Below are 25,707 nucleotides of genomic sequence, written 5' to 3' on the forward strand. Positions count from 1 at the left end.
CACTGTAGTAAAACAAAGAACAGTTTAAAAAAAACTGAAACACGTGATTTATAAACAATCGCAATGTTTGTAAAAATTGCACACAGACCTGATTGAATTTTAAGTGTATGCCCTATTTTTATGAGTCCTCTACTCTCATTTACTTTCACATATAATAACCACTATCAATTTGTTTAGTTAAGATTTTGTTAAAAGCAAAGATTATTCCATGAAATGAATTAAACAGTTACTTTCCGTAGTCGCTTTTCTACTGGCAGACTATAATTCGTCAATTAATAAGCTCTTATGGTCCATGGATTTATTTGACAAAAGAATAACAGGCAATTAAGTTAACCATAAGTTGACCACAATTAATTACCCTGATGCAAAGTATGGAAAAAATAATTAACTAGTAGTTTTTTTAAATACAGAGAACTAATGAGGCATATAATGCCTATCAAGCATTTTATGCCCATATTCAATTTAAATCTGTTGAATCTCTATAAATAAGCCTGAAAATATGCTGCATTTTTGTTAAGGCTTTAAAAGCTCTCGTTGGTTAATCAATTCATTTATTCAGAGTAAATCAAGGCGCAATCAAGATGGACAATATTCCAGAGTTGTTTGGAATATTATTTGTTAAGTGTGTTCGTTTGCGCTTTTTAAGCAATTGAATGAAGCGGCTTATTGATAATTACTCACTTTTATTTCAAGTAGTAGAATAAATATTACTATCAAAAATCCTTTATAAATATTTATATATTTCGTAAGAATAATGAAACCTTGTAAATAAATATCGCACTTATTTTATTTTACTATTTTATTGATAGTCGAAATAATTTTACTTATTGTTATTAGAATACTTAAATCTTTCATTTGATGTATTTTAGCAATAAATAATTTTGGATGCACTTAATACTCTTTTCTGTCGAAATAAATACGATAAATTAGAATTAAAGAGAATGCCGATTTCTTTGGATCTCTCAGAGATGTCCTCGATGAATTCTTACATACTAGGACTTAATATTAAAGACAATGCCAAGACTAGAGATGGAAACACTGTCCTCATTTCGAAGGCTCTCCCACGGAAAGCTTTTCAAACATGGGCATAGTTCTTACTACAGATGGGTCCACAATGAATTCTGCGTCCGGATTATGCTGAAAATTAGGATCTGCTGCAGCAATGTCGTTGACAGCTATATCGTTGGAAAGGTCAACAGGCACAAAGTTCTCCTCGATATCGATCTCGTTGTTCAGATCGTTATCGAATTCGTTATCTTGACCCTCATCCTGATCCTGATCCTGGTCAAATTCAGCCCACTCATCGTTGAAAGTTTCGCTCATTACGACAGGAGTTGTAGCCTCGCCATCTTCGTCATCAGAGGATTCCAATTCTTCACGCTCCCTCTTCTCCTTTTTTTCCAAATACTCTTTGTCCTCGTGAGCCAGCTCCAAATCTTCTTCATGATTAATCTCTTTTTGCACGGATGCCATCATTTCCTTCAGCTGATCCATCGTCTTTTTTTGTTCTTCCGAGAGAGTCTCCGCTATATCCTCGCTGATACCAGAAGCTTCGAATTCTGAGTCTGCGGGTGAGCTGGTGTCAAGTCTTGTTGTATAACTTGTGGTTGTTGGTGTTGTGGACTGTGCATCGATTTTGTGAGTTTAGTGGTGTAAATGTGCAAAATGTGGGCATGTGTGCGAAATAAATTAAATAAAAGATCGAAATTAATGTTTGATTGCTTATAAGGGCCAATCTTTTGTGTTAAATATTGGTTAACGTTAGACAGCTACATGCGGTTTTTGGAATAAAAAAAAATTTATTTTATTATTAAAAGGCAATCGGAACTCATTTTGTTTCTCTTTATATAAAGTGAAAAACATGGAAACAAATTTAGAATTCGAAAAAAGGTGATATATATTCTGCAATGTACCCTAGCATTCTATAACTTTCAGCTAAGTGGTTTTTTATAAAAATTATTTCATTTTTTAATCAGCTTTCCTTTTTAGTATGTATCAGTCTGTCTGGATACCAACGTTTTTCTATGAAGAACCGTTTGGACTATTCTCTTCATAACAGAAGAGTTGTAAGAACCAGACATTTTCACTAATTATTTATACAATTTTATCACTGCGTTCAAAAATGAATGTCCATTGTTATATTTTTAGTGTTTTTTTAAAACTCACAATAGTCACACCAGTTTCTTGGTTGCCTTCCAATCTTTAACTGAGCTGCTGACAAGTCAAGCTTAAACTTTTATAAGAGACTCTATGGTCAACAAGCTTGAGGGAAAAAGAGAGGCAGACTGACAGAAGCTTACCCTACAACGAGTGTTAGAGAGAGACAAAAGATATACCTTATCAGACTGTATTCTCTGTTTCTTAGATATTTCTCTCTCAGTAATGTCTTCATTCATTATTTCTGTTTGTTATTCATTGCTCGACTTGTGATTCACCTTCCTTTGATGATAAATCAGCATTCAGATCAGTCCCTCTCACTCACTCTTGTCTTGTGACGTCATATACACAATTCTTCCGCTGTAGATCTGTTTAATTTTGCTACTTTTTCTAAGAAATTTATATTAAAAATGCCTGCAACTTTTTACACATTTGTTTATTTTTAACCTGCGGGATCAGTTAAAATCTTATTTTGAGATGAGAAACGAAGGCAGTGCCATTATAACTTTATGCAGATTAACTGCGACTTAGTCACCTCAGTTTCTTTTAAATTTCTCGGGAATTCTAATTGATTGAAAAATTTTTTCTGTGGTTTGTTGCAATAAAAAAGATATGGTGATTTACTAACAGTTGAAATTCTTAAAGCAATCAAATGTAGCTGGTTCTCACAGAAATATATTTAAAAATTCTTGTCAACATTTTTAAAGTACTTTTTCTTAACAAAAAAATATAAACAATAAAATAAACGGACATGGCTAGACTGATTTGACGGTTGATGTTGATGATAAGTATTCTATTTAATTATATTGTTGTACTCCTATGACGAAAACTTAAGCGCCTTCAATTTTTTTTTAAGAGGGCATCCGGACTTACATTCCGTATATTTGAAAAACGTAATTGCTGAAAAGTTATCACAGCCTCCTAAATACACAACTGTGAATTATGTGCACTTCAACTTTTCAGTACTAAATATATAAAAACCCTCAGTCGTTTCTGTGTTTGTGATTATGGCACATGCTTTTTGCAAAAGCTTCAATCGCCAAATTGTTTAACAGGCTTCAACAATTTTTCAATATTTCAATGCAGCTGGAAAGGAGTTATTGCCATTCCCCTACCCCCTCTCACAAACTCCCTTCCGTGTGTATTAATATTTATAACCATGAATATTAAATTCAAATAAACGCATGAGAAGCCAGGCCTCCCCTCTCCCCCTCCACCTACACCCTACACAAACCACAACTTTCAATATCCGCGCGAGATGAAAAATAAAGTTGAACACACAAAAAATTAAAATGAAAATATAAAAACAAATCGAATGCAATTCGCAACTTGTGCGAATAGTTTTTATTTTTCATTCCTCTTGCTTCCGTTGCGGGCACGAAAATGTCACCGCTGGCATTATTTAAATTTAAAATTGCGTATTTAAACGTTGACATGTCACTTACAACTTTAAAGTTGTTAATAATTGCGCTTTACGCCGCATTGCAATTTTTTTACGGTCATTTATTAATTTCTCGCTGATTTATGCCGACTCGCAGAAGGCAACAAAAAATTTATCCAACCGGCACTCGTCGATTTCGCCACAATAAATTCTCATAAATGCAGCCCTCTCCGCCCACCTGCCACGCCCACCGCGAAATGGTGGGCCACCGCCCAAGACAAGGATTTATGCGAGCGGAGCGCATGACTTTTAATAAAAATTAATTTTTATTATGGCCTAAAAGTAATTAATGGACTTGCAGCAAAAGCGTCAAGAAAAATGGTCGCATATGATGCATGCACCGCCAAAGAAACGGCAACGTGTGTGACCAATTGCCGAGGGGTGGGAAAAGTTGTGGGAGGCGAAAATGTACATATTTTACAAAGCCCTTTATGGAAAGTGCACACGAAGAGTCCCGAAAATGTTTAATTACTTAAAGTGGAAAATCATCCATGGTTTATAGTAAAAGTGTAAATCAGTATTCTTTTTTCAACCCCTATGAGGAAAAAAGATTTGAGCATCTAAAGTGGATCCAAAAATTACTAGCTCAAATCCTTTTTGATTAAAATCAAGCCCGTCAGTTATTCAGTGAACATCAAAATATCCCATCTTTTCCATTTAAATGATTAATCTCTTTTAAAAATAAAAAATAGCCATAAGCTGTACAAAAATCACAGCTAAGTCCCCTACCTATCGTGCATTAACTTTGACATGATTCAACTCATAACTCTATCTGTCAGTTACACGATCCAGGTAAATTTTTCCCTCTCATCACATTACAATTTTTTCTTATCTACACATTTGCATAATATTTTGTTACATCTCTTTTTACGAGCTGTGGCCACAAACTATAATTTGTTTGCATTATTAATTTAGACGCAATGCTGTCGAAAAAAAGGATACAACTACTCACAAATCCAATGAACCAATATGCATATTATATGAGTGCAGAAATTAAATAGGAGGAAAAAACCGTCTAATTGTACAATTAAACATTTTGTCGGGTTAATAAAATATTTACGATTGCGGTTTGAACAGATTATTGGCCTGACAAATTAGCAAAGCTTAATTATAGAGCGAACGGAACTAAAAAATTGATTAAAATAAAAATAAACAGCATAGAAACTAGCAAACGAAAGCTTTAAATAAACAGAAGTAAATAAAAACGATAAGCACACCACAACCAAACCAAATCACCAATAAGGTTTTATTCCAGTTGCATTATTCGATGTTATAAATTTTAGTAGACTAAAGTAAACGCAGGCAATTTATATAGTATTTACAATAGGTATTGCTTAGTTTTATGGAAAACTTTATTTAAAAAAGAATAGAAATATGTATATAGATATATTACAAGTTTATAGAAAGATCTCAATATACAATTCGCTTTTTTATTGGTTAGTAGAGCGCTTGCGAAGCATTTCCAGGTTAAATGTTCTTCAAAGAAAGTGTTTCTTTGTCGTAAATAAGTTTATACCTTGGGCTCATCGATGTCGCGCACCTCGTTGTCCTGCGGCTGCTTCTCCAAAGGCTCGCGGCGATCGTCCTCGTCCTCCTCGTCGTCGAACTCCCCGACCTTGGTGGACGGGGCGGAGGTGCTGGGAGCCTCCGCCGGCTTGAAGTCGCCCCCACTGGTGTGCACCCCCTGGGCCACCTCCTCGCCACTCTCCAGAGGACGCACGTTCACCAAACGAACCTTGAAAACGCTGTTGCTGTCCCCGTAAACCGTCTCGTTGATCTCGACCTTGTGACCATCGACGACCTGGAAAATGGATTGGCTATAACTTACATTCAAAATAATTAAATATATGATGTAATTATTAAGTGGAAACTAGTCAATATACTCAGTTAGTAGTAAAATTAATATTGTAAAACCACTGAATTTTTACACACTTCTTGTGGGGCTCTGTGCGTTTTTAAGTCCGTTTTAATTTTCGGTTGTCCCTTATCCACTTACCTTAACAGTGGAAGTGGTATTGGCATTCTTGGGATCCAGTGGAATCAGAGGTCGCAGTCCAAACGAAAAGCCAGAGCCGCTGTCATCGCCGGAATCATCAGAGTCACCTTTCAGGGTAGCTCCATCCTCACCGGATTCGCTGCCAACCACGGGCCAAAGACGGGTGCGCAGACGACGGAACAGATCTGTGAAAGGTATATATATTATATATAATTATAGTATTACTTAAAAAATAAAGTTTTCTGACTATCCATCACAAAAAAAAAATGTACTCAAGCCTTACATAGTGTGGTCTTAGTTGGATATCTATCCTGACTATAAAAAGATTTAAAGACTGGTCTTTTTCCATACAACATTTTCAAGAGAGTTTAAATTGTAAAATTATATGTAGGACCAAACTCTTATAAATAAATTAAAACCAGAAAATATAAAAAGGCGCTCAAAGGATTTCATGGGAAAACGGCAGGTGTCCTTGGTCTAGACTGGTCCATGATATTGCTTTCCTTGAGAAGGGAAAGACATTCCGTTGTCGTCTCTGTCTCATGCTAATGTATTTTTCAGTTTGAAAATCCCTAATCCGTAAACGCACTAAAAAGCGTTTTCTGTGTCGCCGGCGTCTCTGTCATTTTCTTGTCTGCACTTTTGTAATCCTCAACCCCTGACTGCAGCCCCTTCTATTTCGCCTATATGTCTATCTTCGCCTTAGTTCTTTGGCCTTTCCTAGTCGATTTTTTGCGTTCTCTTCAACCTTGTCATAAATTCTTGACCGCATTGTTTGCACGACTTTGTTTTGGCCCGGTTGCTGATTGCCGTTTGTCGACAAATTCATTTGTGGGCTGCATTTTAATGCGTTTAAATAGCTGGGTAAAATATGTAGTTTGCCGGTCGGAAAAAGTTTTCCACATCGTTTACGGTTGAAAAATGTTTAAAAATCTTTGAATTCTTTATATTAATAGGAATTATGTGATGGTCCTTAAAGAGTATTTATTGTTTGGTTTAATACGTGCATCTCTATAAGAAGCCACGGCGGGTATATCGAAAATAATTCGCTGACAAGAAACTTCGCAGGCCACCGCAACGTTCAACTTTCTATTTGTCTATATGCCATTTTCTACGCTTCGTTATCGTTGACCCCATACAATCTACGAGTACAAACCCCAACCTAAAAAATAAAAAAACAAAGAATATAACAACTTTTATGCATATACAATGCCCCGGGCTTTCGGAAGTTTTTATCCTACCCCTCGAACTCGAACGTATTAGGATAAGATTTATGAAGTTTCAGCTTCATCGTCGTCATCTGCGACGTCTTACGGTCTTAGTTAAGCAGAAATTGGCAAGAAGAGGCGCAAAACTTTTCACTTTTAATGGTCAACAGACTGGTTTGACCTACTCCACGCCACTCTCTTTGGCCCACCATAAATATAGAAATAAATGCAAGGGAATAAATAAACTTTGTCTGGCAACAAGAACTTGACATAATATTTTGATAAATTGTTTTTCATTTCACTTCCATGGAACGGGGGTGGGCCGAAATAGAGATGGAAAAGTTTAAAAGTCCCCGAAGGACAGTTGGCTAATTGGCCTGACCCAGGGGATGTGCTTTTAAGCCATGGCATTGCACCAAATAATAAAATATAAATTCGAGGACTTTAATGCTCTATATGCTGATGGTAAAACGCTGGAGATATGGAAGTCTAAACGATCTAAACATTTTGTTTGTCTCCTAATAAGGACCGGCTTTTTTAGGCATTTCATTAAATAAATCTGAGTTATATAAAAAATACTTTTAAATATTTATATTTCTTGTCCCGCTGCAAACACTGCCTGAACACCGCAATACACCGCTGGTTTACTCTAATATTGAGTATACGTAATATGTCAACCGTTCGATCATCGTTAAGCAGAATAATAATGACGCATTAAATGCATTCGAGACATGTAATTGCGTTGCATGCAGTTTTTGAGGCCACATTAAAAATTGTTTAATTAAAATATCATTATAAATGCTCAAGCCGATTAAGCAGCACATCACGCATACGCCGCATGTGTCGCGCGGCACTCACCATCGAAGGAGTCGAAGAAGCCCAGATTGAAGCTCGAAGGATTCGGCTGGAGGAAGGGATATCCGGAGCCTGTATCGATGACGCCGCGGAAGTTATGGAAATCCGACTCTGGCTGAGGGCGCGATGGCACTTTAATCACCTCCGCATCGTCCTGCGGGTCATTGCGAGCTGAAAGAAAGGAGAAAAGGTTGTTTCAGTAGGAATTAAACGCTGTTAGTCATCATTAAGAGCCAAATTGGCTGGCGAAAATGGGATTGAATTAGCCAAATCAGCGGGAAACGACCCCTTTTTCCTGCCTCATTAACGCTGATTACGCAATCTTTGCTCTGCATAATTTTTCTTTCTCCCTTTTGGTCGCAGGATTATGATAATGCAAGACCTCCCTTGACCTCTGCCTGACTTCTGACATTTGATAAATTCCAAGGCAAATTTAAGGAAGCACAAAACTTTGATTTAAAAACCAATTCTCGCTACTTCATAAACTGGGACAAGGTTTATCTGAGAGCCCCTAAATAACGAGTCCTTCGGCGGGATTCAGCATAGAGGGAGTTCAGTCAGGTTGCAGGCGTAGATAAATTCTGCCCTACTCCTTTCCCGCCGTCGCTCAATCTTTTTCTCCCTCAATCCTTAGTCCTGGCATGTTGCACTTCATAAATCTCAGCAGCTGACACTGACAGCGACAACAGGCAAAACAACGCAACACAGCCATCATACAACAAGTGGCCAAAGGGGCACAGATCGGGGAGGAGAAAAAAAGGCGACCAGGGTTACCCAGTATTACGATGGCCTTGCATAATACAGGATCCTGACAATATAATTTTAACTAAATAATTAACTGTAATAATTGTATGTAATGTATATAAAATAAACTTTAGTTTGAATAGCAGTCTAAAAAGTTTAGTACAGCTTATAGCTCATTAAACACATCAGCAAAGAATGTTAATTTCTAAATACATGAAGCCAAGTTTCATCTTCTTAAGGGTCGTTTTCTTAATGACATGTTAGGGTTCCAGAAAAACTAATTTTGTTTGATCAATGTTATGTTATTTTAACATACGAGTATTCCATTCTACATAAAACGAAAAAGCTTCATCAAATGTAACCCAACTGATATCGAGAAACTACAATTCTCCGATTTTATACCAACGACAATAGTTAATCTCAATTCGATATTATTTTAAAGAAGATGTCTAGCAAGCTCTGCATTTACCTTGAACTTGAACCTGTGAATTACCTTGGCGACACAACCTTCTTCTGGAAACCAGTATACCCTTTGATGTCGGACCTTTTCAACACAACTAACAACGTTAAAAATAAGTCAAGCAGGGTTGACTCCTCTCCTCGACTCATCTCTTCTCCGGGCAACTCTGTTCGCCTCCAGTCGGAATGAAATGTGAAATATGAAAAGCTTTATGTGCTGCGTAAAATTGCTTACGCAAAAGGCGAATGTATGTGACCCCAGGGGTCATGGGGACCACGAGATACGATATGATGTCTGATTCAGGGTGCACAAAACAAATGCACTTTTGCGGGTCCCTTTTTACGTTCGCTTTTTAAGCCGATTTATGAGAAATATACACGACGCCCGCAATATGTTTGGGTTTTTGTGAAAAAATGTCACTGCCACCCCTGCCACTGAGGCACCCCTTAAGTCCCGCAGAGCTCAAACGTAAAGTGGAGCAATTGAAGAAACAAAAACAAAGACCCCGAATATGGGCCAGAGGCGCCCGGTGACAAGGGGTAGATTGGCAGACGTGAATGTCATTTACAAGTGCAAATATTTACCTTTGGTGGGGCATATGAAAGTGGGCTACCTGCTGGCAAATATGCACCATGGATATATTTATTCGCATACACAAATGTACAGCAAACGTATCCAAAGTTATCGAATATGAGCTTAAGGTACTGTTTAAAAACACGCAATAAATAAAAATGTTCAAAAATATGTCAGATGGTCACACTGTTTTCGATTACCAAATCGTTTAATTAATTAAATTATTATTTAGGCACGTTGTAACTAAATAGTTTTTCCTTCATTTTGCATTACAAGTGTATTACAATTTTTTAATTATATTTCATACATGTTTATACTAAATGTTCCAAGTAACCATTGACATTACCTTTAATATTAATTATTTCGAAGTTGTCACATTTTTACTGTAAGTCAAATAACTGGTAAAAACTCTTAAAGCTAAAAATGCCACTGTTAAAAACACAATGTCCAACTTTTTTAAAGACTATTAGCATAATGAAAAATACAAAAGATAACCCCATCGTTCACTCCACCAACCCAACCACTCATTCATTTTTTAAGGCTATTAATCATGCGAAACGTGGAGAGCACAGGAAATATGAAAACATCTAACATGGCAGTTTCATTAATTTTCCAATAATTAAGCCCAGACAAGGGACTACGGCTTTTCTCCCGACTTTTCGCATTACAGCCGCTCTGCCTCTGCTGAATTATGGAATTAATAAAGCCAGTTGGCAGATTTTTGGGAAGCCAAAAGGGACTGCGGAATTTTCTGCAATGCGCTGCGCTTTTGTTCTAAACACAACGAACATTTTTGTTGCTAATTATGTAAGGTTAACAAGCGACTGGGCGTGCCACTCATATATATTTTTTTGGGGCTTCCACTTTTGTTGCTTTCCTGGGAGGCCAAAATAAAATCCCTGGCAATCGCTTGGCCTGCGTTTTATGGCGCTAATTGGCCAAGGGGCAGCAGTGGGAGTGCCTGGCTGGCTGCGTCAATTAATTAACATAATTGTACAATTTTGCATAATTTAGTGAGCAGCAATGATGGTTTTGTGCACCGGACTTCTTTGCCTTGGCTCTGGGAATATCCCGGGCTCTGTGGCGGAAGTTGGTTTCCTTAGAAGGTGTTTCGTTGCCAGAAATAATATCTGAGATTGGTGATTTTCCATTTCAATTGTGTACGGAATTTAAAAAAATTAGTGGCAAACTCACAGAATTATCAAACATACAATATTTTTAAGCTAAACTGCTTCTCTTAAGTCTAAAAACCAAAGAATTTTGACATGGAAGTTCAAGTAACCACCCATAATTTTATCTTTACCGTTTGTCCAAATTACTGTTTTTCGAAAAATGTATTCCTTGAATTTGTAATTAAACACACACAAAGCAAAAATATATCTAAGCATTCAATAGAAAAGACAATTTTCAAAATTATTTAATTGATTTAATAACATTTTACCTTTCTGCCTGACCGAGAATTAGAGGGAAATATGATATACACATATGTACACATCTATTTGAGTTGGAATAGGAATAAATGCGGAAAGATAATTGCCAACTGCCATGACTATTTCTTCGTTGGCTTTGGAAAATTGCCGGAAAATATCAAATGCTCTTCGCATTTTCCCACTCGGAGCGCCCAAAATGGTAATTAAACTGCTGGCCAAATGCATTGGGTTGGCCGGGATTCCATTGCGTTTTGGTATCCAGGGGATGAGGCTCTACTGGCCATCAAATTTATATTGCGGCTGTCCGGGGCAACATAGATGAGTGGCCCCAATATGGTTTTGGCCAACATACAAAATTGCAATTCGCTTTTTGGCCATCATCGATGCATGCGTTTTCAATTACTTGGACGTTCAAATTGTTGATGAAATATGTGTAATACTCGCTCGTTTATTGCCGAGACAAGTTTACCACTTTTTCACTATTCATTTTCCATTTTCCGGTCGCCCCATTCAAAATTGCAAATTTAATTCTCAAAAAATTGATTTGCCGCTGCTGCGGTAAAACTTTTCTAATTATTATAGAAATGGTGGCGAACAAAATATGAAAAAATGATGTTGAAAATAAATACAACTTTTCAACTTTCACTGCAGGGCATTCTCATTAAGGTCTGCCTCCCTGATCAGCCTCTCGACCATCTATCAATTATTTTACCATTTTGGCGCTCACAAATCAATTAAACTTTTCCAGCGAATTTTTGCCTCGACTTTGTTGCTCGTTTTGCAGTTGCATGCAATTAATGAATTTTTAATAGCCGCACTTCGGTTAATGTAAAAAGTTTTTCCCCTAATGCCTCAGGGGAAGACGGAAGGAAGGGGCTTAGGCCACTTGTAGTAATTATGATTTTAGTTGCAAAAAGTTAGTTTACTATGTAAATCTTCGGAGAATCTCCTTTTTATGCCAGCCTTCGAGCCATTACTAAAAGCGAAAAGGTAAAAGAAAGAGGCTTAAAGTGCGTTAAGCCTTTGCCCAAGTAAAGTAATAGCACAATTAATGAAGTATATTCGTTTTTTCTCACTCCGTTTTAATCCTCTTGACTCAGTTCTGTTCCAACGCATTCCCTGCTGCAAGTGCTTTCGCTTTTAAATTCATATATCCAGCCCTAATCCATTAGCCTAATACCCTCACAAATTAGATTCGATCTGGAGGCACTGGATCTGCAAGGGGGACCATCATCGCCATTAGAACGCAGCAGAGCCAAACCCAATCCCAAACCGAACCCAAGCCCAAAGAAAGGCATTTCAATCACATACAAACATTTGTGCTCCCTCCGGCCGGAGTGTGTGGAAGGGACGTCGGGATTCCGCCTCCTGGCAAACTCGATTGTATGCAATTTGGGTTAAAATGATTTCAAATCAGTTGAAAACCACTGGCCAGAGACAGTCGACAGTCGAAAGAGGCCTGTCGAAGCCAAGGCAGTGGTAGTGGCCCAAAGGGGCGGCACATGTGGCCGGGGTGGGCGTGGTGGTCCGGGCCCAAGTGCAGACTTGTGTCACGTTCAAGAACTCTAAACAGGGGAAAATTAGTTTGATGCCCCACACAGACGCATATCTACGACACTTGAGGGTCCGAAGAGGGGGTTCAGGGGGCAAATGTCAACAGCAGTCGAGGCGAAAGTGAAATCAAAGCCAGCTCTTGAGCTGGCCACCCACTGTCCACCTCCCACCGCCACCCACCGACAGCCCCAATCGAGTGAAAGTGCAGACTGAAGCTTAGTTGCTGTCATTCTCCAAGTGAAATGCCATTCAATTGACCTGCGTGATTGTGTGTGCTGCTGTTTTGCTAGCAAGCATTCAAAGCACACTAAAAAATATTTTCATTAAAGAATCATCATAGAAATATAATCAACATTATTACAAGATATAAAATATCATTTTAAAAGTCTAAACGAATAAAAATAAAATTTTCTTACTTATTATTCCCATAGGAATCTGTACATTATAATACTTTATCAAAAGGTATTATCAAATTTCCTTTAAAAAGTGTATTGTAAAATGTAAATATGAGAACTTAAAGTTTATCTATTGTCTTATTACATTTTCAGATTCCCAGTCTCCCAAGTAATCCTCATTATTTTTCCTTACTTTAATAGTTCCTAAATTTGTTCCAGTGCGAATCGCACGCACATGTTATCATCTCCTTCCAATCACAGTTCTGTTCGGCAAAAAAAGTTTAACAAATGATGGACGTGCAGAACCCCTTCGCAAAGTGCACATATCGCTCCGGCTCGAGCTTTGGAAAAACGAAAACGAAATTAGTTTAACGTCTGAACCCCTAGCTAACCGACCCAAGTCCCCACCCCGGTAAACCCCTTTTTAGGGGCGGCTGTCTGTCTGCTGCTATCAATTCTAATTACAAATGTCAACAATGATTTTTCGGCCATCCCCTTGATGGGCGAGATGTGCGATGACGTTAGCTTTGAGAATGGGGGCCTGACACCCGATCCCGACTAAACCGAAGGGGCTGTGCGGGGGGAGGTGCCACTGGGTGCCTTGATTAATGTGACACGTTGCAACAACAGCTGGGGCCACACAGGGGTCTCGTTTCACGGTTGTCTCCGTTCTATTGCCCACTCTTTGGGGTCGAGTACACTCAAATATCATTTTTAAGAATTAAAAAAATCAAATCTTTAATTCATTAACACAAAAAAAGGTTAATTAGTAGATACATAAAATATATGAATGTTATAGCATACTTAGAAAATTTTTTATAGTTGTGGTAAGATTAGCGATCCAAGCTGAGTAGTTACATCTTTGAAATTGCATTGGAAAAATTATAAAAAAATATATAAAATATAACCCGTATATTTCATAATTATTTTTTAATTCCTTATTTTTATTAGCTTTTATAAATTTTTTAATGAAGTATGAAACTTAAAGAATTAAGTTTCTGCAATAACTTTTTAGTTGGCGCTTTTCGTACAGTCCGCTAAAAACAGGTTAAGTGATTTGTTGGTAATTAACAGAAGTGCCAAAATCATATTTAAAAAAAATTTAGCTAAGACTTTTTTTCCAGTGCATGATTCAAAGTGTGGCGGATGCGCTGCCTATTAGAGGATGCGGTGGAGTTCTAGTTATCTGCATGGTTATTTCCCTCTGTCTACAATTGATTGGCAGTCGCGCTGAGTGGCGACTCCATATGAGGCTGTGATAAGTTGGGGACGGCCTGAAGAATGGGTTGTAACAGATTCGAGTTATATGGCTGTGTGGAGGCTTCAGTGGGCCTGCTGGCCAATGGAGGAATGGCTGGACTGGGATGTTAATGACTTGAGCGGAGATAACAAATTCGATTTAGTGGAAGGCTCAATGTGGAATTACGAAACAAATTGTCGAGATTACATTTAGGATTTTTAAAGCTAGACAGTCGAACAAGAAAGTATAGTAAAAACAGTTTAACTGTGACTCAACTTTCACTGTATCGAAGTCTCTATACATAAGTCATAATATTAGTCATATTATTGAGAATATTACTATAAATATTCATAAAACATAATTAATAAACGTATTATATAACTCAAATTTTTCTTTGGTGCCAAATTGTGGTTTGGGTTAGTTCATATGGAATATATATATTAATAAATTTAATTTAATATAGCAACATAAAATAACCGACATTTAAAAAGCATTACAAATTCCTTAATATTTCTTTCCTCACCTTTTTCTGGCGCACAATAACACTTCATTAACCAAACAAACAAATAACTTCATGAATGAATCTTTCAACAACCCCATTTCTTGTGCTCCATAATAAGGTTGCAATAAAACCAAGATTTGCATGACAAGCCAACTTTACGTGCCCACAGATGGCAATAAGGAAGTCGGGAAAGAACCGCTAACCAAAACAAAGCGAAATAAATATAAAATCAAATTTAATTCAATTAATTTTGGGTCGCTAGGTCAGGCTGTAAGGCCCCTGCCCCAATTCCTGGCCCACCTCCAACTTATCCTACAAGTCAAGTCAGGTGCTGCGTTCATTTTTCATTTCTCTCTCCACTTCATTTGCATTTTGGCAAAACAAAAACAAAACGCGAGTTGGGCCTAAACCAAACGGAAGGAAAAAACTTTGGTTGTGACTATGAAGGGAGGCACTGAGAGAAAAATGTATATTTAGCTAGGCATTTTAAAAATGTTTTATTTTGGGGAGCAGTAATCAATGTGTTAAAAATTATTTTAAGATACATTTGAGTCTGAAAGTCCAAAACACACCATTGGGAATATACATATTCAAAAATATTAAGCATTTACTTTTGGTTAAAATATTTGAATATATTTTTCTTAAATATTCTAAATGTATTTCATCACTGGCGAATCCAGAATTTCGTTGTGCCGAGGATATAAAACAAATAATTGAGTATAAATTAAACAATTTGGAATATATACATATTGCACGGGTGGGGGTCCATTTCTTATATCCACCAGTGGATCCGCGCATGATATTTCACTGATAAATTCATTTGATAGTATTATTTTTTAAGTGCTTCTTATGTAACATACATTTAAAATGAAATTTGCAAAGAGGAGGTTTTTTAAATAAACACAATTTCAGAACTTAAATTTTGAAATATGCGTATAAGATACGAGCTAAGAAACTAGACTATCAGGTTTTTTCTTTCCGTGTGGTCTTTCTCTCTCGCTCCCTCCCCAAGGGACTCTATCCCCATTGCCAAATGTGACAATCGTGTCACGTACTCAATGTTCTGGAAGATTGAACGTTACGTTTGTCGCGTTTAAAATGAGTTTTTTCATCTGAATTTGATTTTGATTGTTTGGTCCCGGACACGAAGCGCTCCGCCCCTTTCCCACACCCCCGGAAATTGTTGCTGTCATATCGTCGCCACATGCAACAAATTATTCTGCAAAGCAGCAAAAATGAAATGGCCAAAAAGTAAAATTGTTTAATTTTAGGCTTTCCCCGGCCATTGTCTGCCTCAGCCTTCATTACTTCTGTTGGATCAAGAATCATTTTTGCCGCCGTGTACGTGCAGAAAATTTGTAAAGAATGAAAAAGCGTTCGGATTTGATTTCTGGGCTTGATTTGTAAATGGTTTTGTCTCGGTGGCGGGGGAACGGGGAGCGGGGAGGGGAGTGTGGCAGGTGCTGCAATTGTTAATGATTTGTGTGTCTGAGTCTGGCCTGAATGAGTATGGGCCTCGTTCTGGAAGCTTTCACTTTAAATTCGGCTTCAAATTGCAATCGATGGAGCAGAACACTGGTCAACCAAATAAATGTAATCCATTTCTATTTTGAGCACAAATTTAGTTTACAATATCAATAGGGAATATGATAAAACAAAGTAAGTGCTGTGATGAAAATGTTTAAATTATTTCAGAAATAAATAGATGTAGAAAAGTAGTTGTATGTAGAATTACCTACATTTTCAGAAGGCTTATCAATTAAATCATGATTTTCTAAAATACTTTTGAAGGATTAAATCAATAGTAGACGTCCTCAATTATTCCCAAAAGATGTCAATGACTTAAGCAGCTTAGTGTTACGGGTTCTGAGAATTCGAAGAAGGATTCCAATTAAGATTTGATATGCTCAAATAAATCCCAAAACCTCTCCACACGCGCCGCAATTTTGGCAACCATCCAGATGATTCCTCGGCTTCTTGGGCTTTGGATATGCCAGATATGCAAAATTTCATAAATGGCACAGCCAGCTGGGCTTGTGGGTGAGGCCCTGAACATGATTTACGATTACTAAACTACTTAATGTTAATCAATTGTGCAACAGACTCATGACGATGATGGGCACAATTTGTTGGACAGATAATTGCAGCAGACACTTTGTGCAGTCATTGCAAATGTTGCATGGTGACAATGCAGCATGCAAATGCAAATCAATTCAAAAGGAAAGCCGGGATAAGGAGGAAATGGGCGGCGTAATGGGAGTTGAATTTCGCATATTTTTGGTCGGCTGCAAAAACCGCAAATTGCTATTAACGAAAATCTAATCATAACCGGAAATTAATTTGACAGGAATCTCATTAAATTTACAGCCATACCAGAAGGACATATGGCAGCAGCTGCTGACGGGTTCGGGAATCCGAACCCATTCCCAATTTCAACCCACAGCCCCCCCTGCCAGACCCACTCAATCCTAATTCGCCATCCGCAAATCCCCTTTTGCCAAATCGTTTAAAGCTGCATTGCGTTGACATTGCAACTGCCAGCTGAGTATTTGAGTAATGTACGGGATTTCATTATAATATACAATTATTTCTGTGCGTTTTGATGTTCACACGATGGGTTAGGTCGTGAACTGTCAAATTTTAGTTGGTTTACAGGTTGTTTTAAAATTTTTTAATAAATATAAATAGGTCATGGGACTTAGAAAGACTGTAATTAGGCCTATTAGGATTTTTTTTTATTATTTTTTTTTACAGATCATTCTTATTTCTTTTCTAATTCCATCATTTTTGTAATAATTGGACAAGAGTAAATAAAATCACGATAGTATCTTTTAAATAAAAGTTTTGATTCCAGTTCCACAGATAATATAAATTTATAGGTTACAAGAAATGCATGTATTGCATATAATTGATACATGATAATTTATATATTAAATCTTTTATATACATTAGCACTATTTAGCACTTTTACACTCAAGGGAATGATAGGAATTAAGGCTCTATAAGCCGGAATTGAGGGAAACTGAATCGGAATCAAACTGAAACTGAATCAAAATTCCTCAATTTGATAATGATAAACCCCGGTTAATTACTGAGACACCATTCCGCATAACCATCTTCGTGCGATTGTTCCCTGTTAATTCCCCCGGTTTGTGCTGACTATGAGCAACTGCCTCTGCCGTCGACTGCCTTCTGTAATTTATTTCTGATTTTGGGTTTGCGCCATGCGTGGCTGAGCATTAGAGGCGCTTGCACATTTTGCCAGCACATAAATTAACATAAAGAGGCGGCGAGCTGAGAGGTGAGAGGGGGTCGGGGTCGGGGGTCGGGGTCGAGTGTCGGAGGGCGGGGCAGAGTGGGGTTCCCCCGGGGAGGCCTTGCAGCGATTACGTGACATTGAACCAGAGCCAAAGTGGCTGATTCTGATGGGCGGACTGCGTTGCAGTAGTTCTCAATCACAGACGACGAGAGTTTGAGTCACCACCTAATTGGACAGGGGCGGCGGGCAGGGGGCCGGGGGCAACTTAATCCCTTCGTGACATCTGACAATTGCAATTCAGCCGGAGATCTATTGAGAGTCCAGAGTCTAGAGAGTCCGCTGGTCTATTGTCTCACGGGGTATTGTTGGCATTTCATTGTTGATTAGGCAAATACTATGCAACAAAAAAGTGCTTAGCTAAGCTTTTAGTTTATTTTTACAGCTGCCGATGACTCATGGATCGTTAGGTGTGGTTTCATTAAAGGCATCTAGATATTCCACAGATGCGAACAAACAGCGAAAATTAAAATAAAAGTAGTGTGGCGTGGCAAGAACTTGTCAACAATTTTATAACCAAACATAATTTTAACCAATGTAAGCATATTTCTAGTTTGATCTACACTTTTATTAAAATGTATTTCCAAACTCATCCATTCTCACCTAGCGAAATAATTTGGAATACTACGTATTTTTTTCTATCCATTTATTAAGTAAGAATGTAAGCAGAATATAAAGTAATTAATTCTTTCGATTTATTCGGCTTCAAACAAATAAATTCTTTAAATAAATTCCTAATTTTCAATTTCTGCCTTTTTTAAATAGAAGATCCGATTTGTATTGGTTTTTTACAATTTTTAAATTTTATTTTTAGATCTTTTTCAATACCGGTAATACTTCCATTATTATTGCAGCCGGCATAAAAACTTGATAATGATCTGGCTGGCAATTACTAAAAGCCAGAAAAAAACACACATTTTTAGAATCCAATTAAAATCTATTTCCCTCTATTATAACTCAAAGTCACGTTACAACGAAAAAGGTTTTGGCTTCGTTGAAATTGATTCATCATTTGACTAACAGATGAAACAGTTGTCGCATTAAGAAATTAACCACTTAAATTACTAGTTCAATGTCATGTAATATTTGTGTCATCTAATAAAATAAGTAAAAAGCATTAACATTCAATTAAGTTACAACTAAAAGATGTTTTATTTTGTACAAAATAAGAAATAGGTGTTGATTTCATTTTCTGTGAATTAGTGTAAAAAGTGACAAGACAACATTTTTTTCATTTAATAAACCAATTAAAGTTTACTGTTCAAATTCCAAAAAAAACAATTTCATTTAACTTGAATGTAGCTTTTGCCCGTCGGTCTTGTTGTTTTCATTTAATTTACAATTCATTTGTGCAGAGCTCAATTTATTTGCGTTCTTTTCATTAAGTCACCGCAAAGCCCAAATTTCCAAAGCAACCAGACAAAGTCAAGTAAAGTCAATTTAAATGAAAATACTCAATTTTAAGCATTTTATTTAGTTAGCAAAAGTGTTTTTTATTTAAACGATTTATTCATTTAATTGACTTTGGTTTCGGAGCTTTAATTAAATAAGTCTTGTCTGATGAGGGTATAATATAAGCTTCAATTTGCGGATATTTTCAGATCAGAATTTAGCTTGTTTTTAATTAAATTGTGACCACAACACCAAAACAAAGCAAAAACAGCTGCAATCTTCTTTAGTTCATAAAAATTAATAATAAGTAAAGAGTTACTGGTTGATTAGGTCCTTGAATTAAACCTCATTAATTGCTGCTTTTTCTGTTTTGTCAACAATTTTCCATAATCAGCTTAGCCCCCAATAAATGAACTCTGAATATTTCCACTTCATAACAATTGCCACTGATTTAGGCCAGACACAAAATGCTAATTATCTGACCATTATTCATCATACAATTTACCAAAATATTTGTAAAGGTCCAAAAATTAACTTCAATTTGCATAAATAAATATCTATCTAAATTAAACAAATTGCCTGGCCATTCAGCAACAAATGCCAACAATGAAGAATAAAAAAAAATAAAAATTACCAATAATTTTCATAATTGTTTTGAGTTTTATTACTCCACGCATAGATCCACGTACGAGCACGAACAGCAATAAAAATACAAAAAAGTGATTTATGTGAACATGCAATTGCAATTTGTTCTGGGGCAGAGAAAGACATTCCCTGGAAAAAGGCCTTAAAAGCGAATTATGGCCATAATTAACCCAATTCTTTTGGCCATGGGACACTGACATGGTACGTTCTCATAAAAACAAAATTAAGAAAAATAAGAAAAGAGAACAAGCACTGAAAAATGCTCAAGCATTTCACTTGCAATCAGGGCGAGAAATGGTGTGGGGTAAAAAGGCAGAACTTGAGTGCATAATATTGAGTTCGTTCAACCGATTTTGAGTTGGGTGAAAGCTGCAAATACCCAATAATCACGAGAGTCAAAACAGTATCTAGATTTGAGAAAATAGTACGTCTTACAAAGTATATGTAAATTGCATATACATATATGGGAGCTAATAAATAAAAACCTAACTGATTGCCCTTAGCACTTAAATCAAGTTTTTCCACATCTCCAGTAATTTAATTTGCTATTATAGTTGAACTTAAATTTTATTCCAAGCCTATTGACTCAAACAATGGAAAATTTAATATAAATAACTTTGGTATTCATTGAATACTAGTCATTTAACTAATAATCTGGTTATGAATTGATCACTGGAACAGAAAAAGTTATTGTTTTCCATACTTTTAGCATACACTGCTGAAATATTGGATCGGTATAAATAAATGTATGAGCATTGAATTCAAAATCTCGTGTTTTTATACTTATATCCAACACAAAATATATAATACTCAAAACAAAGCATTTAAATTGCCCGATCTAATGATTAAATACAACTAAATGTTTTATTTTAATATCCTTTTTTCGTGCTCTTTATAAATAATATTACCTACAACCGATTAAAACATAGATCTCCATGAGTATATGAATAATAAATCTGCACTTAACTTATAATTGCAAAGAGCTGTCGTCATGTTTTCCCATCAATTTACCAAACAGTCCACTGTAATTTGAAGCACTCATTGCAAAGATGAATCTCAAGCAACCTTTAGCCAAAAAATGGGAATTTACGAGTGTTGCATAACATTTTCATATTCCTTGCAGATGATTTGGACTGCACCGAATTTGACAACTTCAAGTGGCTGTGGCAGCTGCCAACCCGCTGCCACGCCCACTCCCACCAGCCGCCCACCATCTGCAATTCGCTGGCAGCTTCACCAGCAATTTATGCATTCAAGTGGCAGCCAAAGGCAGCGAACAGCAAACGCTGATGATGACAATAAGGACGCCGAATCTCTGAATCTCTGAATCTCTGATGCTGCGCCGCGCATCCGAGAACCCCTGGTATTTTATTTTGCCATTTGTAGTTACTTGTGTATCTGTAAGATGCATTCGGCTGATTGTCAAGTGCCTCGCTTTGTTATCAAGACGCTTCCATCATTATCCGGGAAGCGAACCGACTTTAAACTTCAAGATTCCGTTAAATCCAGTAAAAGGGCTATTTAATATAAATAATTGCGTAATTTAAATGTTGTTAAATTAAAAAAAAAATGGTTATATTGATTTCCCTATTTATATTAGTTTAACCATACAAAATAGTTTTGTTTTCTTAATCTGCGACTCAAATCCAAATATTTGTAGTAAAAATTTTTCTTTCAAAGTCTGGAAATGATCTTTAAGATTCTACCAGAATAATCCAGATCACCAAGAATTATAGGTATTCATAAAAGCAGGCTCTTGGAATCCCCATTTCTTATCAATTTTCTTTGTTAATCGTGTCTAAAGGTTGTCTCTGTTTTCCTCTCACATACATATTTTATTATTACTGAGGGCAGACGTGAATATGAGGAAGGAAAGCTACATATTTGTAATCTTTAAAGTGATGAATAAACTTAAATGAAATAATCAAAAAGAATGCAAACAAAATCGAATTTTAGCATCGGAAGAAATTGTTAATGTTTTTACTTGAAAGTGATTCTTTAAATGACAATTTATTGACTTGTTGCCTGCCAATTCCATTTCACAACAGGTTGATTTAGGGCTTTTACTCACCCGGTAATGTAAAGACTCCACTAAGGGCCAGCACGGTCACCAGTACTCCAAGCAGCAGCTTCATTTTTATTTAGTTGGTCCCTGTTTTTCACACACTTATAGGTAATTTCTAGCTGTCTGTGTTTATTTAGGGTTCAAAGTTTCCAAAGCGTTGATGTAGGCCGGCAACCAGATTCGATTGCGTTCTGTGTGGAAAGACAAACAATCGTCAAATGCGCTTAAATGATTTGAGGAAGCGGCAAATAAACGGCAGGCGAGTGAGTGGGAAACCGAGTGAGTGAGTTGCCGACCAGTCTCTCACTCTCCCTCTCACTCAATTAGTCGCTGTGTTTATAAATATACATGTATTCTAAATGGTCAGCCAAGTGTTGTGGGAAGAACGGCTTACTGTGCCGGTCGACGGGGCCAATGTTCGGGGACGCCACTGTGCTGAATGCAGCGTATGAGTAATATTATATACCCTGGTATTAAACCCGTTTTGATTTATACATTTTTAACTGATTGATCTGCATTTTCATAGCATACATATATATAATAATTTTAATAATAATAGAGCTATAAAAAATTGGGGATATTTTCTAACTATTCTTTTCTGAATAAATAAATAATTATAAAAACCTTCATCTATTTATAAGACCAGAACCCCTTCGATTGTAAGGGTATTTAGACACTCTGTGCCAACCTCTGCGGGCCGTAAATTTAGTTGGGTTTTCAATTTACTTAATCAGTTTTTGTCTATGCTTCGTTAACTGCACGCGGGCTTCTCTATTCCATTATATTTTTATTTTAGTCTCCAACCGTGTCCCTGTCACAGTTGCTGAATGTTTTTCTATTCTACGTTGTATTCGCAATTCGTATTTTGAATTCCACTTCGATTGCATTGACTGGAATTATGTCAATTTGACGAATGCTTAAATCACCTGTTCAACGAGCTTGGTTGGAGTTCAAGGCTATAGTTTCGAAAACAAAAAGCTCATTTGATTGTTTCCCAATAGCGAGGCTATCGAGAATTTTCTTCCAAAGAAATGAAAACGGAGCTAGAGATTAAACAGAGGGGCCATTCTCCGTAATTAAATGTTTATGATTAAGTGCTTCTTGTTAATTCACCAGATAAAGCAGTCACGCCTTGATTGAGCCGAGTTCAATCACGACTTAGCAAACGGTAATGCCAAAGATCGTCATTTTATTGGGAGTCGTTATGGCAGATTCGATTATGAATGATCTTTTATGACATTACGTGAAAATCATACTATAGCCACTAACTCATCATCAGCAGGTTTATGTCGATAGGGTATAAAATAACGCTTTAAAACCAGTATAAATATACATTCAGCAACTACATTTTGATTAAATTGTTCTATCAGAAACAATTAAAATAAATATGTTAACTATCAGTACTATCATGTATAAAATAAACATAGCTTAAAAACCAGTATATACATTTTGCAACTACATTTAAATGAAATTTTCCACCAGAAACATTTTAAAAAAAAGATCTTTCAAGGTTTCAAAAATTAGAAACTTAAAACTTTTTATGGTTTTCAATGCCTGATAATTTTGGAAATCATTTGTTTATGCTGGGCGTAGCACATTAAAGTTAGCACAAGTATATATATATTTCGCAAGCAACTGGGTGAACAAATTGGGGGTGCAAATTGTTGCGCAGACAGCCTAAACAAGCTTCAAATTGTTTGTTTGTAAACATTTTTGTCAGCGTCGAAGCGGAAATCGCTCACACACACAATTTCATTCACATTCACATGCCGACCGCCGCGAATTTGCATAAACTTTATTGTTGTTACCGGTGTCATACAGTTATTTCTGTAGGTCGCTTGAATCACTCGGTTCGAAAGATCGGAGAAGAACGCGCGATCTTCAGCGTGCGTTGGCTTTAATGAAATATTTCGGACTAAACGGTTGCGTACGGTTTTGGCTTTATTTATACCAGCGCACGTTTATACCAGCTGGCACGGAAAAGAGAGATTGAGAAGAGAGAGACTGAGAAACGCGGGAAAGAAAAGGGTTTCTCGAGTGATCAAGAAATGCTCGAATTTAATTATAATAGTACTTATTTGAAAACATGTGAAAATGGAGGTTTCGACACTTTTAAATGAAATACAAATTAATTTTTACGAATTTTGTATCATTTTTTGGAAACACTCGCAACATAAATACATATAAAGGGAGGAAAAATAAAGAGGAATAACAAGAAATAAAAAATTATTCTGTAGATATATTCTAAATAAATGAATAAAAACGTATTTCTTTTTAATTTAAGTAATGAACTAAGAACTTACCGAAAATTCGTCGGTTTTACAAAAGCTTTTTATTTAGAAATTATTTCAAAGACCAATAATTGGTTGGGCTTAAATAGTATACATTATTTAATAACGATTTCTCCGACACCGATGTTTTTTGAGTTCATTGGAATTTAGTTGACTTTACAACAACTAAAGATTTATTAATTATAGGATGTGCATTATACTTAATTTTCTTTTCTTAGTCTTGTGATCCTGCTTTTTTAAGAATTGCATTTATATACCCAACGTTTTTAAAGGTAACGCAAAGTACAGAAATTCAAAAGAGCATTCATTGACACGTCATTGGCGGCAAAAGTGAATGTGGTATGTGGAACCATTATACGCGGACTGTGGACGTCGTTCAGGGCAATCCCTTGACCAAAACAGTTCGAGGTGTACGAAAATCAGAAATTCAAAGCAGATAGCCGACAGCACCGGAGAAAGAGACGGATGGAGGGGATGAGAGAGAGGCGGAGATATAGACAGCGACAGGGAACGCGCGCCAAGCGACGTTCTTGGATTGACAATGAAATCCCCTGCCCCTTTCACCTGAACCTCCCCCTTTCGCCCCGAGTTCCTTTATAGTTCTCGACCTGATTGAAATCTCGATCGTTGCAGCATATAGCTGTTCCAGTCTTCTGTCTTCTGTAGACTGCTCTTCGTTTTCTACAACTTGTAATTCTTGTCGTCCCGCGAACCGGATTCCGATTTAACTGCACTTTCGTTGCTTTTATTCGGACTGCTATTTTTGTTTTACTACATACAGGTTTGATTGCACTATGCCTTTAAGTGGCGGTGGAGCATTTAAAATAAATTACCATTTTCGGTTAATTGTTAACACAACATTCTTGCGGTCGAGGCGATGAATTCCCCAAAAACACGATTTGGTTGTCAAGGCATTAGAGTGAGAAAAAATTGAGTCAGTATTGTCATCTTTGCAAGTGCTTACCATCGATTCTCTTGGCAAAATAAAAATTACTAAGACATTTATTTAAAACTTCAAAATCTTAAACTTCTGTGAATTTCAATAAAATTATCGTGAAATATGGCGCGACCTAATGCCTTTCTTCTCTTTTTATATTTTTGTATTTTTTCTCCATTTCTCATTCCTTAGGTTGTGCAGCTATTAATTAGACACGTATCTTTCCAATTTAATTATAGCCACAGAAAGCATCTCACAGAAACTATGACAAAATATTCTGCTCTTGACCCTGACACTGTTGAAATAGATCTTATAGTATCTCTACGGACACAAGCATCAATAAAACAGCACTCGTACCAGCACATAGCTCTATCTTCACGGCAGAAGTGGCAGCAATTTATGCAGCGTGCGATTACGCTGTATCACAAAAGAAGAGATTCGTCATTTGCTCGGACTCTCTATCTTCACTGCAATCAATAGCCAACATAAGCAACCAATCCTTCTAC

At 36.7% G+C, this 25,707-nt stretch overlaps 1 protein-coding gene across 4 annotated transcripts; it reads right to left on the bottom strand.

The window, feature by feature from the left end:
* Positions 1 to 769: 769 nt before the first annotated feature.
* vir-1 (virus-induced RNA 1) lies at positions 770 to 23,810 on the bottom strand. 4 transcript variants are annotated; one of them, XM_017086268.4, is made up of 5 exons: positions 21,980 to 22,195; positions 7,661 to 7,828; positions 5,595 to 5,779; positions 5,115 to 5,399; positions 770 to 1,623 (listed from the first exon to the last, which is right to left on the bottom strand). In XM_017086268.4, exons 1-5 carry the CDS (start codon positions 22,041 to 22,043, stop codon positions 1,045 to 1,047), a joined length of 1,281 nt encoding a protein of 426 aa, XP_016941757.3. In that variant the 5' UTR covers positions 22,044 to 22,195; the 3' UTR covers positions 770 to 1,044. The 4 variants fall into 4 exon arrangements, with proteins under 4 accessions (XP_016941757.3, XP_016941756.3, XP_016941755.3 ...); XM_017086264.4 differs by lacking the exon at positions 770 to 1,623 and adding an exon at positions 23,793 to 23,810 and having other exon boundaries at positions 4,933 to 5,399; positions 21,980 to 22,164; XM_017086267.4 differs by lacking the exons at positions 5,115 to 5,399; positions 5,595 to 5,779; positions 7,661 to 7,828; positions 21,980 to 22,195 and adding an exon at positions 2,167 to 2,293.
* Positions 23,811 to 25,707: the final 1,897 nt, after the last annotated feature.

This window comes from Drosophila suzukii, chromosome 2L (genome assembly GCF_043229965.1).
Source record: "Drosophila suzukii chromosome 2L, CBGP_Dsuzu_IsoJpt1.0, whole genome shotgun sequence".
NCBI lineage: Eukaryota > Metazoa > Arthropoda > Insecta > Diptera > Drosophilidae > Drosophila > Drosophila suzukii.